The sequence below is a fragment of the Coffea arabica genome, chromosome 11e (genome assembly GCF_036785885.1).
Source record: "Coffea arabica cultivar ET-39 chromosome 11e, Coffea Arabica ET-39 HiFi, whole genome shotgun sequence".
Taxonomy (NCBI): Eukaryota; Viridiplantae; Streptophyta; class Magnoliopsida; order Gentianales; family Rubiaceae; genus Coffea; species Coffea arabica.
The window spans coordinates 56,093,750-56,108,354 of NC_092331.1; the positions used below are offsets into that span (position 1 = coordinate 56,093,750).

The window sequence follows — 14,605 nt, forward strand, 5'->3', positions numbered from 1 at the left end:
TCTTGATTTGGGACAATTAGTTTAGTAATTGTTCCAGTACCAATAAAAAGAGTTCCGCGTAAACATGCAAAGACTGCACTTGATTCTATTTAACCTGCCAAATCGACGTATAACTTAACATGTAAGTTAATAAGTGAAGCCTTTATATATATATATATATATATATATATTTATTTATTTATTTATATTTGAGTGTAGCTTTTCTATCGGTGTTGGACCAACCAACCAATAGGCACGAGTTAACCGACATAAAACTTCTCTCGCACTAATTATTAATGTCACAGAGCTTGGATTAGAAAAGGAGGAAGCTACTTCTTTTGATAATTCCTCCACCTTTTCCTCATCCCATATTAAATCCCTCTCCCTACATATATGTATATATAAATCCACCCAATTCATCTCCAGCGTCCCTTTTCATTTCAAAGTGAACCGACCAACCATAGCTTAAACTACCAATACCTTTCCATACTCCTTTTTTTAACCCAAAAAAGATGGGACTACAAAACCAGCTCGCAGACATCTCCACGGAGTCCTTCCCAATTTTAATGGTAGCCCTCGTCGCCAGTTGTGTAGGCTACATCCGTTCAATCCTCATCGGAGCTTTCCAAGCCTTTGGCCTTTCTCTAGCCATGTTCGACGTCTCCAATTTGTACCATGTCGACGACGCCTCTTGCGACGCTGTCGGGTCCGGTCTAACCGGAATCATTATGCTCGCCGAGCAATTAAAGCTGAACCGGGCCTTTTCTTACCGGCTTGCTGGTGATGGTGCTGTGGGATGCGGGTCGGGTTTGGGTTCGGATTGCGTGGTGTGCCTGAACCGCTTGGGTGAAGGTGACCATGTGCGCAAGTTAGCGTGCCGCCATGTTTTCCATAAGGAGTGCTTTGATGGTTGGCTTGATCATATGAACTTTAATTGCCCTCTTTGCCGGAAGCCCTTGGTCGCCGATGAGTGCGTGGCCGTCACGAAGCGGCGCGTGACTGGTGATGTTCTTGAATGGTTCTCTTTGAGGTGAGTGTGGGCACGCGCTGCAGCGTCTGTGGTGATGATGACTTGATGATAATTAATGAGGATTATGATTGATGGACGAATGCTGATGAGGCTTCTTTTTTTATTCTTGGAGGTTTTTTTTTTTTTTTTTTTTTTTTTTTTTTTTGAGGGGGAGGGGTTTGGAGGGTGAGGAGGGAGTTTAAATATGTTAAGGGGGGTTGGTAGAAGTTTTGACCTTTGAACTTTTCTTCTTTTTTTTTTCCTTTTTTTTTGGGGGAAACTTTGGCCTTTTTCTTTTTTTTTTTACTATATATATATATATATATATGTTTGGAGAGATCAGGTTAGAGTTCCTTTGTTTTTTTTAGCAGCTGCTGTAAATAGTTTTCCACCTTGTTTGTGGTGAATAATAGAGTTGTTTTTTTTTTTTTTTGGTTTTTACCCTTTATTTTGCTTTTGACCTTTATTTTGCTGGATTAGGGTAATTTTGACTGATATAGCTGTGTCAAGTGATAAAGAACCAAATTTAGAGAATCTTTCAGAAGTCTGGTAGCCATGTACAAGTAAGTGTAAACAATCCAGTCCAGTTACTTGCCATAGAATAATACATCAAACTGAAAGTTCTTGGTACTATATGATTTAGAACCGAGTTGCCAACTGCAACTGCTATATTTAGCAGCATATTGATCTTCTAGAGATGGAAGAACAAAAAATGTAAAAGACAGATGTAAAAATTGTACAGATTAATGCTGGGCTCATCGCCAACTTAATTGCCACGTTAAAATTCTAGCATAAATAGTAATGCAACTTTTTGGCTCTTGGGTTCTGAGTCAAGCCTAATTAAATGAATTGAGGTCAACTTGATGTGAAAAATGGATGTACGAGATCAAGTTTGATTGATCATCCCATTTGATATTGAGCGAGACCCACCCCCATGTCACCAAAAATTTATTCAACATTCATGAATCGTGACAAGTTGAGGATTATCCGTCACCAAGAAAAGCTTGAAAAGCAACAGGAGCCCCAAGGCCTTTTTCAGGTAGGGGCCAGGGCCATCCCCAAGAAAAGAAAGCACTTGGCATTTGGCAAACACAAGAACTTTCTGGTCGTCGTCCACATTCTGCACATGGTTCCACAAGGGAGTCCATGTGAAGAAACACTTAGATCCAAACACTTTGATCTTAGCGAATCTGTATGGACCATTTTCAAGACTGGTGGCTGTAACAAGAAGTAACCATGCCTAGTAGCCAACGTTGGCTGCTTTTCCATTCAGTCTGTGTTGTGTTTCACAATATGGTCAAGTCCCACAAGTTGGTTTGTGTGTGATATTTTGCAGCCTTCATAGCCAAAATATATGGTCATTTGAACTTTTACTTGATTGTGACTATTGTGACCCACACGGGCAATAGCCCTCTGTGTTGTCAGTACTTGTTACCTGGCAAATGCATGGTGGTCCCTTTTGTGCGCTGTTGCATACTCAAAGAAAACAAATTGCTTTTCTTCTTGTAGGAATTTTTATTTCAGCAGCATAAATCCATTTTGTTTTGAAGCCAAAACAAAGAGTCTACGCTGATTTTGGTGCAGAAATTTTTCAGTACTCGACTCTTAAACCGGTGCTCACTGATTTTTGCACCAATAGAAGCAGTTAAACAAAGGATATGTTTGGATTAGCTATTTTTGGGATATTTTTTAAAAATTTTACTATAATTGTGTATACGAAAAACTTTTACTGTAGATATTTTTTGGATTGTTTTTAGAGGTGTTTTTAAAATATATTTTGGAATATTTTTATAATTTATAACTTTTTTGGAGTTTTTTTTTAAAAAATTTCACACCACTCACCACCACCCCCTCCTTCCTCCTCCCCTTTCTTTCCTCTCCCTTCTCCCCCCTCCCCTCCCTCCTTTCTCCCCCCTCCCTACTTTCCCCCAACCCCAAACCCCTTTTCCACTCGCTGGTGGTGGCTACGACTCTAGTCGCAACCTTCTTGGTCGCTACCAGAAAAGTTGCGACTGGAAGCCATGAGTTGAGGCTTTAGGTCACGACCTTCTGGTTGTGATCAGATTTGGTTGTGAACAGGACGGTTGCAGTTAGTGAAGGGGAGGGGGAATTGGGGCGCGGAGAGAGAGAGAGAGAGAGAGAGAGAGAGAGAGAGAGAGAGAAGGGAGGGTCGTGGGTGTGGGGGTAGTAGCGGCAGTGATGGAGAGTGATGGGTGGTGGTGGTGGTGTATTTTATTATATATATTTGGAATTATTTTCGACATATTGTATAAATGTAGTATTTTTGAAGTTGTTTTTGTTTATGTATTACTGTAATATTATATATGAAAAACTTATTTTTCAAAAATTGAGGAATCCAAACAGATTGCTTATTTGCAAGTTTTTTTTTTTTTTTTAAATTGTCCCTAGAAACGGTAGGTATTTGTATTAATAAACAGCAACTTTACAATTTATGGGCAAAGGCTCCATCATCCCATGCAAAAAGGTGCTCGAGGACACTTAGGATTTATCCATTCCTCGTCATTACTTGCAAGTTGATGGAGGTCAATTATGTTGATTTTGATTAAATGGCTCTACATCCAGTTTCTGGCACAGGCTTGCTTTGCACTTTTGTGAAAAGGTAGAGGCCTTGAAAGTGGTGAAAGTGGAAAAATACAACGGTCAAGTGTATCAATAATGGGGCATTGCCCAAATTGGGAGGCTGCGATTGGCCTCCTAAGAACTTTTCTACCTAATACTTTGAAGTTTGGAAGATATATATGCAATGAAAGTTTGTCAATGTTCATGGCGATCACTTGTATCTGTAGCCAGATTAAAACGTGCACTTCATTCCCTTTTTTGGACCAATCGGACTGCCTAATTAATGATGACCTGTTGCCAGATGTTCGTAGCATTTCTGCTCATTGTGTTTGACTTCCTTGTAAAGAAAATGCTATTGCTCACAACCTTTTTCTCCTGTATTGTGTGAGGATTATCCTGCCCGCATAAGAAATTTTGTTTACATGTAAATAAGTATCCAAGGAAGTAAATAGCACTTGTATGTCAAATGATAATATGATACATTAAAAAGACGAGAAATTCAATTTTAAAGCAATGTATGCTCCTAACTATTCAAAAAGTAAAATTTTATATATACTAACAGTGTATACATATAAACTGTTCCTGTTAGACTGATGATACATGTGTAAAAATTAAATTCAAAATTCAAAATTTGTATAATTGTCATGGATCCAAAGACGATAGTGTATAAATCGTCAATACATATAAGATTAATCGCACGATAACTGTTCTTTATTAGAGGATTGTCCAATTTCAACCTGTTTTAAACTTTTGTACAACAATGTTTACGCCAAGGGCCAAGGGGAAGTGTTTCCTTTGCTGCAAAGGCAAGGTTTTGATGGGCTCAATAACTTTCTTCAATGATCTGATTAAGCCCACAGCAACGAGCTTGAAAGTTAGCTATGGGCTTAACGACTTCTTAGTGTGTATTGGGCTGCAAAGCCTGCTTATAGGAACTCGAAGCAGAATTCCATCCCAAAATCTGGTAAATCTTCTCTCTCTTCTGATAAACGAAATTCATGCAACTCTTCTTAGATACATGAACATAAAACACTCAAAACTTGCTTTCCATTGTTATGGCCTTCAGTAAATCAAGCTCAAATGTTTAGACTGGTCAAGAAATCTGCAGTTAAATGCAAGGTTATATACTATTTTGTTCAGGTAATTTGATTATACCACCTCAATCATTCGTAAGAAGTTAACACTTGCTTTTGTTGATTTATGAGTTTAACAAAGATGAATGAACTAGCTCAGGAGTCAGGACTTGTATGGTTGGAAGAATCAATATTCGTGTAGTAGTCTTGTGTCCATTCTGACACAGGCTTCAGATTCCCTCCCATGATCAGTCTTTACAATACACGTAAAAGTTTTGATTGTTATTCCTACAAGTTATTGTTTTACAGATGAGACATGTTTGTAACACAAAAAGTTCATCAGATCAGGATAAAAATATAAGAGTGAAGTTGGTAATATGAAGAACATTTGAGAAAATGCTAAAAAGCCTTCTGAGGAATGAAAAGGCAATATATTATTGATTTTAGATGAACTAATGATCATGTCAAGAGTCCATTCATTCACATTGCTTAATTTAGTGAACAGTGTTTGTGTTAATATCTTGGATCAAGATTACACTAGGTGCAACAAAGAGTTCAAATTGATGGGACTATTTTGGCTTGAGTTCTTTAATTTATGCCAACTCCCTTGGCAGATTGATGATTGATACCTGAAATGCAAATTGTGGCAATACTTGCGCGTATTTCATTATCACAACAGTGAGTATACGTTTAGCTGAACAGGCTAAAGACACCAGCAAAAAGACATGACAATCGTTTTAGAAACTTATTCTTTCCAGAAATAGAATTGCTTTCTATACTCAGGTCATCTCAAGTTATTCTTAGAAATGGATGCCAAAGATAAGGTGAAACTGCCCGACTGCTCAAGCACGGACCTAGAATAAGCTCAAAACAACAGCTTCAGTACTACATTCATGTGAAAGATGCTGTTGTCTTTATGTTTTTACGCCTATAAAAGCCTGCATACATGCAATGTTTCTGCGAACTCAAATTCAGAGCAGGTTATTTAGCTAGGCTCTGGTTGAGAATGGCATTTACGATATCAATGAGACAAACTTTTCTTTCATTACTAGTTATCTTAATTCTGGTGGTACAATCTGAAGGTGGGGGAATTGCTATTTACTGGGGCCAGAATGGAAATGAAGGAACATTAGCTGAGACTTGTGCCAGTGGAAACTACCATATTGTCAATTTAGCATTTCTCTCGACATTTGGTGGTGGCAGGACCCCAATGATCAACCTGGCTGGTCATTGCGATCCCTATAGTAATGCTTGTGTAGGCTTAAGCGCTGACATAAAAGCATGTCAGGCAAAAGGGATCAAGGTGATTCTATCAATTGGAGGTGGAGTTGTCAGCTACTCCCTTGATTCCTCTGGAGATGCCAGACAAGTTGCTACTTACCTGTGGAACAACTTCCTTGGTGGACATTCATCGACTCGCCCTCTAGGCGATGCAGTTCTGGATGGAATTGATTTTGATATCGAAGGAGGCTCAAGCGAACATTGGGATGAACTTGCTAGGTATTTGTCACGATATAGCAATCGAGGTAAGAAAGTGTTCCTGACTGCAGCTCCCCAGTGCCCATTTCCTGATCAGTGGGTAGGAGGGGCCCTGAAAACAGGCCTATTTGACTATGTTTGGGTTCAATTTTACAACAATCCACCCTGTCAATACACTTCTGGGGAATTGTCCAATCTTGAGAACTCATGGAAGCAATGGACTTCTTCCATTCATTCTACCAAGACTTTCATTGGATTACCTGCTGCTCCTGATGCTGCTGGAAGTGGCTTTATTCCTGTAAATAATTTGACATCACAAGTGCTTCCGGCTATTAAGGGCTCTACCAAATATGGAGGGGTTATGTTGTGGTCCAAGTATTATGATGATGAAACTGGTTATAGTGCTTCTATCAAAAGCTATGTCTAGAATCTGTTGTATATTTTTCTTGCAGTATGCAAATAACTGTTGTATTTTTTGTGTATGCAGTGTACATATCTATGTATACATTGTATCTTTTGTGTATGTATGTGCCTATGCATACATCATATCAACAGAAGCTTCATATGATTGCTGTTGTTCATCTGTACATGTAAAACTTCTCTCTTCCACTGCTTATGACTTGTTAACCCAACTGTCATGCAAAATTTAAATCCCACAGCTTAAACTATTCCTTTAGAACAATCAATACACCTGAATATGTCACAGTTTAACAGGAACTAACATCATTTTGATGAATCAAACTTAAGCAGGGAGCCACACTAGACCCACTGATATTATATAGTCAACCTGGATTTTATGAGTTCTAAAGGCTCTGATTTTCAATAGCATTCACTACATTGATCACAAGATTAAGGGGTTCTGCTGATATCGAATGCAAAGAAATTCCATTAGTAGCAAATCTTGTGCAATGGAGAATACATATTTAACTTTGAAACAGCCCAATAATTTATTCCGTCTCCAGTAGTGCATTTTTCTTTTTGTTCTTTTAGTTAAAAAATGCCACACTGTCATGGTCTCTTTAGAAGCTTTGTAACTACACTTGTTGTTACCTCGCAATCATATGCTCTAGAAATATTAGGAATGTTATTACACTTGTCCAAAACTTAGTAATTCTCGTTCTGTAGATTTAATGTAGCTAGCTTGCTGAAGTTTCACTTACAAAAATGGGGAAAACAGTTAAGAATGATGTGAATGTAGAGATGCTACTTACATTCAAAACTTGGAATAAGTAACTAAAAAGGAAAGCCTGTAATCTTTATTATGCTGGCTTTAGATTTCTCTCCTTGAATATGAATGGAAGTGAACTTTAGAAGGGATCTTGATTGTTTTAGGCAAGACACTAATTAAAGTTGGCCTTCATTATGTCAGTTTCTTAATACAGTGATTCGAAAGTATCCAATCCTTCCAAACAAAACGATAGATGAATGATGACAATTTCTGTTCTGTTTCTAATAGAGCATCGTCCATGCCAAGTTACAGGCCACTAAGTTGCGGCATTAGTGAATATTTTATTAATCTCAAGTTTAATATGAAACTAAACCTTTTAGAGAATTAGAAGAACTTTACTAAGTTGAAAAAAGTAAGGCATCAATTAGAGGATTTGTTAACTGGTTTATCAATTCTGGACATTTTTGGGTGATATATGTATGATTCAATTATCTAGAATCAAGATTGTGATACACTTAACAGAGTGTTATAATATTCTTGTATTGTGAAAAAATTGGCCATTGATAATATTTGATCTCCGAAGTGGAATAGTTTGGCAAACACGAACACCATAATTAGAATGGGTTTAGGACAGGTATGGTTGGTGTCACTTATGTGATTCATAATTATTATACTTTTATCATAATTTGATATATGTTCACGTAACTTTGTTATATTTCATAGTATACAACAAAACAAAAGTTACGTGAGTGTACATCAAATCATAAAATACAACAAAATTACGAAAAGTGTATATGAAATCACGAAAATAGTACAGTAACTAACTGTACCAATTGTACCTGCCCCATTTCCAGTTAGAAGAAAAAAATGGAATCGCTTAATTTACTCGAGTGATCAAACTTTGATAAAAAGAATGAATGTGGGAGGCAAGGGTAAACCAATTGTTCAGCCGCGCACCTAAGATAGGCACAAAATAGCAGCATCTCCACTTCATGTATGTGATAGATATCTTGTTTTTGACATAGTTGTGCTCCTATAAACAGCTCAGATCACATCCTTCGCTTCAGCAACAAAGCAACATAATACACACTAGTTCTTAGCCCAGATCAAAGCAGGTCTAGGCTTAATATGGTACTTAAGGCCTCGAGCAAAGTAGCTGTTCTTGCATTGGCAATGCTATTGCTAATGGTACGATCTGAAGGTGGAGGAATAGCTATCTATTGGGGTCAGAATGGAAATGAAGGAACGTTAGCTGAGACTTGTGCCAGTGGGAACTATCACATTGTCAACTTGGCATTTCTGTCAACATTTGGAGGTGGCAGAACACCAATGATCAACCTTGCTGGTCATTGTGATCCCTATAGTAATGCTTGTATAGGCTTAAGCGCAGATATAAAAGCATGCCAAGCAAAAGGGATCAAGGTAATGCTTTCCATAGTAGGTGGAGTAGTCAGCTATTCTCTGGATTCCTCTGAATATGCCAGACAGGTTGCTATTTACCTGTGGAACAACTTCCTTGGTGGACACTCGCCCTCTAGGCGATGCAGTTTTGGATGGAATTGACTTTGATATCGAAGGGGGCACGAGCGAACATTGGGACGAACTTGCCAGATATCTCTCGCAATATAGCACGCGAGGCAAGAAGGTTTACTTAACTGCAGCGGCTCAGTGCCCATTCCCTGATCAATGGGTAGGAGGAGCCCTTAAAACAGGCCTATATGACTATGTTCGGGTTCAGTTTTACAACAATCCACCCTGTCAGTACACTCCTGGGGAATTATCCAATCTTCAAAATTCATGGAAGCAATGGACTTCTTCCGTCCATGCTACCAAGATTTTCCTTGGACTGCCCGCTGCCCCTGATGCTGCTGGAAGTGGTTTTATTCCAGTGAATGATCTGACATCAAAGGTGCTTCCTGCGATTAACGGCTCTGCCAAATACGGAGGTGTAATGCTGTGGTCCAAGTACTACGATGATGAAACTGGTTATAGTGCTTCCATCAAAACTCATGTCTAGAATGTATTGTACACTTCGATTACTAAGCTAATAAAGTTCTGATCTTTTGTTTGTTCACGTTGTGTTGGCTACCAGTACACTATAATATTGTTCTGGTACCATAACATCTTCCTCTGTTTTCCCTTGTTGCTTAGACTTTCAGTTAACGAAATTGAGCTTCAATTGTGATCTGCTCGGAACTCGGTTCCCCATCAAAATCCCCTGCTTCCTGTCACACCCTAAGGATTTTCTACTTTTTTTTTCTACTTGATCACCAGCTCAGTTGATTTTCTTCATTTGCCTGCGGAAGGAAAGGATAGAATATCATTAGTGAAGCTGAAATTGGCAAACTATATAATGGTCTTGTGCGTTTTTCTTGCTAAGCTGCAATTGTGCCTTTTTGTTTTCTGTTTATTCCCTGTCCAGTTTGTATCAGTGAATATACTGAAATTCAACGGAATCTTATAGTTTCAATCTTTGCTCACATATTTATCAAATTTAATCATTCCATTCATTTAGCAGGTGCTACGTAGTCATGGGCCAATATTAGCATCTTTTTCTATGGTTTGGCCCAATTCTAGCAAGCTAACAATTTGTATTTTAAGTGCTACTGACTATTATATTTTGAAGTACTATATCAATCAGGCCCATTTTGAGTTCACTCTGATTGGCCGATTGTGGGCTAATACTACATTTTTTTCCCCCTTTGTTCCTCCCTCTAGTGATACAGTACAGTCGACCGTGACGCTAGGAACTTAGTTGGATATACGAGTGTGTTTGGATAATAAATTATTTATAATAATTTTGTGAAAAAATAATATAACATTTTTTTGATATAATATATGTGAGATAAAAATATGATTGAAAAATATGTTGATGATGTAAGCAAATCAGTGCTTGTAAATAAGGCGGAAATAATGTGTAATCAAAACACACTTAATATTACTTTTACAATACAAATAAAACTTTAGATGTATTTAACAGGAGCCTAATAAACATTAGTTATGATGATATTTAAATCACATCTAGCCTAATATGTGAATGTACATACTAATAATTGTTACCCTACATTGCATTTATGAACTTTTATTAGTTAACTATCCATTTACAAGAAAAAAAGTCTTTTTATTTCTAAATTATAACTATATTTTCATGAGTGCTGGTGAACACTTATTAGGTGCTCAAGTGTCTTTTGATTTTTTCGTTCTTTTTCTCTTTTTCTTTTTCAAATTTGCCTGCATAGCTTTGTATGCTTGTATATTAACAACCAAACCAATGATAACATCACAGTCTCATTGGTTGTAGGAGCCATCATTACATTAATCTGCATATTAAAGTGGGAACTACAGTCCCTTGTTGAGGAAGCGTTAAAATCAAGCTCTTGGCCTGATTGTAGTGTCTGGAATTAGGAAGCATGATACAAGCATATCCCAGAATACAAACCAAGATCTGGGGTGCCCAAAAAAAGGAAAAAAAAATTCGTACTTGGATACTTTTATAGTTCATTTAAAGCACTACCCAAGTGCAACACTTAAAAGACACTTCTAGCAAACTAATCTTTTTTTTTTTTTTTGACATGATACCTTTTTATTCTATACATAACCCTGCTTTATATTAAGGGGGAGGGGTAGATTCAAATGAGCTAAGGGAAAACTCGAAATAATCTAACCACTATCGGATCAAACGGACGCTTTTACATCAGCTGGTAAAACTTTCAGAAAATCTTGGAGATGAATGTAAGGCTCAAGACTCACTCTAAAAGCCAACTACTCTAAAGATAGTTGGTTTCTAGCAAACTAATCAATACGAGGTGATTTGGACTGTTATATAGAGCACAAGTTTCACAAGAAGGTAATCAACTTGATCAAGATTTGCAGGAGGCAATAGGAGTTACCCAAAAAAGTTCATCTAAACTTTTCAGGAAAATCAAGGGAGCTAAAGGGACAAAAAAAAAAAGGGATTTCTTCGGGGGGTGAAACCAAACTCGTTATGGTTCAGAATTCAGACAACCGAAACAGATTTTCTGGGTGATATTGATCTCTTTTTGAACTTTCCAAAGCCATAGGTTTAGTAGCATCTCCAGGCGATACGTTCTTTAAATGGATCTTCAGTACTGATTCAGAACCCTGGTGATTCGATTGAAAAATCGCAGTAAAGTTACTAGACTAGTAAGTGACTAGTTATTCCAAATTTCAATGTACTTAAATTCATTCCAGCTATACTCAGAAACTGGATTAATTAGCTCTTATCTGGATTCAATAAAGGCTAATTAACATAGCCTGCAACAGTACAACTACTTGGTGGTTGGGATAGTTAGCTGGTGCAGAATCCAGGTACCCAATAGCCATAGAGAGACGGCACAGAACTAGCAGTCCCATCACCGTGCAACACTAGTACTAGTACTAGTACAGTTTATTTCATTGCAGTGTTCAATCACTCCATGAATGGTAAAAGCGAAAAGGAGATGCATAGCTGAGAAAAGAAGAAATTATTAATTTGCTGCTGGACCGTATGCTGCTAAATGGGTAACAAGAAGTTGTAAAACACCTAGTCTTTAATGCTCAAGATAGGTGCAATTAATTTTCTTCTCCTGAAAAGAGGGAACGTTTTTCTTGTGATTGGATTGTACTTGGACACTTGGGGTTCTTCATTTTTTCTCAAAAAACAAATATAATAGTAACAGTAATTATTTCTTTCTTTCTTTCTTTCTTTTTTCACAGTATAAGAGTTTCTTTCTTTCGCAGCACAAAGGTGGATGGCCATGTTGGCTGCATTTGCACCTAAACTTTTGACTATGGAAAAAATTAGTAGAATATATGTATGCTTTCATTGGTCGCAGGCATAAAATACGTTTGATACACCATATGCATGTATGCTTTCCAAGCCGTCCCTTTTTTTTTTTTTTTGGGTTTTCGTTTACATGTAATGAAGTTTCTCTCAACATTTCACTAATTTTATTGTTGTGCCATATACGAATTAATTTCTTCTTTACGAAGTGATGTTAAATCCTCTAACGTTACCATTTTAAATCTATGATGAGTTATACAATCATGGAAAACACCATTTTGCTTGCCCTTTCTTGCAATAAGAATTTTTTGAGTCATCTTTTCTCATTATGGAAAGAAACTATATCCCACTATCCTTGTAAGGGCACAAACAAATATGCCCTTCACTATGAAGGAAGCGTAAATGAAGAACAAACTGCTCTTTTCCTCTTAAATCTCAAGTTGAAATGAAGCAACCTTCAAGCATGGAGTCGGGATTATAGTGGAGCTCAATTACGAAGGATATTGCATGATTGTATCACAACAAAGGAAAAAAAAAAGTATATTGCTCAATAACCATGAAAATAATTTCATAACCATAAAAGCAAATGGACACATTTTCTCTTAACATCAAGAACATAAGTACCCCAATACAAATAGTAATAGAGAGTACATGATACGTGTAAGTGATGCATGCCCGGCTGCATAACCAAATCTCCATAGCCCACAAGTCCATAACCCCAAATCTTAGAACCTCTACACAAAAACTACCAACCTTTACTAATCAAAGCCAAAATAAGCTGCCTTGTATGCATCTCTTACATCCCATGTTTTATATGTCACTAACCATACCCAAAAGAAGGAAAAAAAGGAACCCAAAGAAAAAAAAAAAAAGAGCCAGAGAAGGACTAAAAACTAATAAAGGATTAGTAAACAAGAAGGTTCAAACATCATATTGGAAATATATAAGACCTAAATTAAGGTAAACTCGGACCGCTACCCTCAATTCCCCGCAATGCAATATATCGGTCTCCCAATTCTGCCCTTTCTACCAAAAAGCTAGAAACTCGGGAGAGCGAAATTGCAAAGCCTTTGTTGTTTAGGAGATCACCAGCTTGCCATAGCTAAACAAGGGTTCTCCTCTTCCTCCGGCGCGGCCGCCATCTTGCACTTCCTCCATAGAAGTCACAGGACCTCCACAAGTGGCCACCAATCATTGTGTAATACTAAGAAAAGATGAACGGCCAAAGTCCTAAAGCAAAATGGGGTGCTAGAGGAAAATGGCCAAAGTTGGCTAAGCTAGCAAAAGAAAGTGAAACTACTGGAGAATAAAAATAAAGTTCACGTAGGTATGAAAGAAGGGGACATGATGGGTCGTATATAAAGGCGAGATTGTAGTAGTAGTAGCTTTGCCTTTTAGTTGGATGTGATAGAAGTGAGAGTGGGATTTACGGGCTGATTTTTTTTGGAGGGGTTGCATTGATTATGGGAATTAGAGTAATTAATGAATTTGATGGTCCATGGATTGAAGAAGTTGTAGTAGCAGTCCTAGTGTGGAAATTCTAGTCTAAGGTGATGGTTAAGGGCATGTTTGTGGGGAATGCAAAAAACTCCACTAACTCGATTTCCAAGGCTCTTGGAATTTTCATATTATTCCCATGGACGAGAAGAAAAGTGGCACTTGATGGGGTTGGTTTGTCTGTGTTGTGAACGTGGCTCATCTCACTTTTGGTAATATTTGTTGGCTCAATTTCTTATCTATCAGCCTCACTCAAGACAAAAGTCTCTTCATGACCAACTTTTTAGTTTTCATTACCTTATTATTGAGTGTGTGTTTGAAATGTGGACTGTTATGGAGATTAGAGAATGATGGTTAACAGTAGTCTTGTAGAATGTGAGAGAATTCGGAAGCATGCAATTTGAGTTGAAAAAATAGACTAAACAACTTTTCGCCTATGTGTTCATTTTTTTTCTTTTTTCGAAAAGCAACAATCTAACATCTAAAGCTTAATATTTTCTTTAGGTATAAATGCACAATATAGGTAAAGAAGAAAAGTTTTATATTTATCCCTGTAGCCCACCTCATCTAGTATGAATACTAGTCAGTTAATCATGAAATTCATAATTTGATACTCCGATCCTCTTATTTCACCTTTCCTTTTGTAAGATTTGAAGTCTTCCCTAAAAGAACATTATTATAAAAAATATTTCAACATTTGCATGTATAAGAAAGTACTAATTCGAAATAAGTCTTCCCCAAATGTCCCATGATTTCTCTACTTCCACTGAATTACCTTGTGCCTCTGCTGTTGTGCAGGCTAGATGAATTGAACCACCATTAACTGAGCAGCAAAATCAGGAACTACTTTCTTTTCTTGTAATGTGTAGCTGATGAAACACTTTCTTGTTTTCATTTTTTTCAATTTCCCTCTAGGGTAATGTAGAAAGAGGATAGTTGGACTGGAACCGCATCAACGGTGAAGGGTCGTAGTAGCGTGCCAACTGAGCTTGACATTACATGCACAAGTTATCCTTTTCTATATTTTAGGAAATTCA

The 14,605-nt window shown here is 37.4% G+C and overlaps 2 protein-coding genes and 1 pseudogene across 2 annotated transcripts; all 3 read left to right on the forward strand.

The window, feature by feature from the left end:
- Positions 1 to 290: 290 nt before the first annotated feature.
- Positions 291 to 1,417, forward strand: LOC113718580 (E3 ubiquitin-protein ligase RHA2A). Its single transcript, XM_027243474.2, has one exon. The coding sequence runs from the start codon at positions 492 to 494 to the stop codon at positions 1,011 to 1,013; it is 522 nt and encodes a 173-aa protein (XP_027099275.2). The 5' UTR covers positions 291 to 491; the 3' UTR covers positions 1,014 to 1,417.
- Positions 1,418 to 5,596: 4,179 nt separating this feature from the next.
- On the forward strand, positions 5,597 to 6,701 carry LOC113717659 (acidic endochitinase-like). The gene has a single exon (XM_027242434.2). The coding sequence runs from the start codon at positions 5,648 to 5,650 to the stop codon at positions 6,545 to 6,547; it is 900 nt and encodes a 299-aa protein (XP_027098235.1). The 5' UTR covers positions 5,597 to 5,647; the 3' UTR covers positions 6,548 to 6,701.
- Positions 6,702 to 8,416: 1,715 nt separating this feature from the next.
- On the forward strand, positions 8,417 to 9,305 carry LOC113718019 (acidic endochitinase-like; annotated as a pseudogene).
- Positions 9,306 to 14,605: the final 5,300 nt, after the last annotated feature.

Bases quoted from the DNA above. Each gene is read 5' to 3' on its own strand.
- LOC113717659 (XM_027242434.2), top strand. From the start codon at position 5,648: ATGGCATTTACGATATCAATGAGACAAACTTTTCTTTCATTACTAGTT.
- LOC113718580 (XM_027243474.2), top strand. From the start codon at position 492: ATGGGACTACAAAACCAGCTCGCAGACATCTCCACGGAGTCCTTCCCA.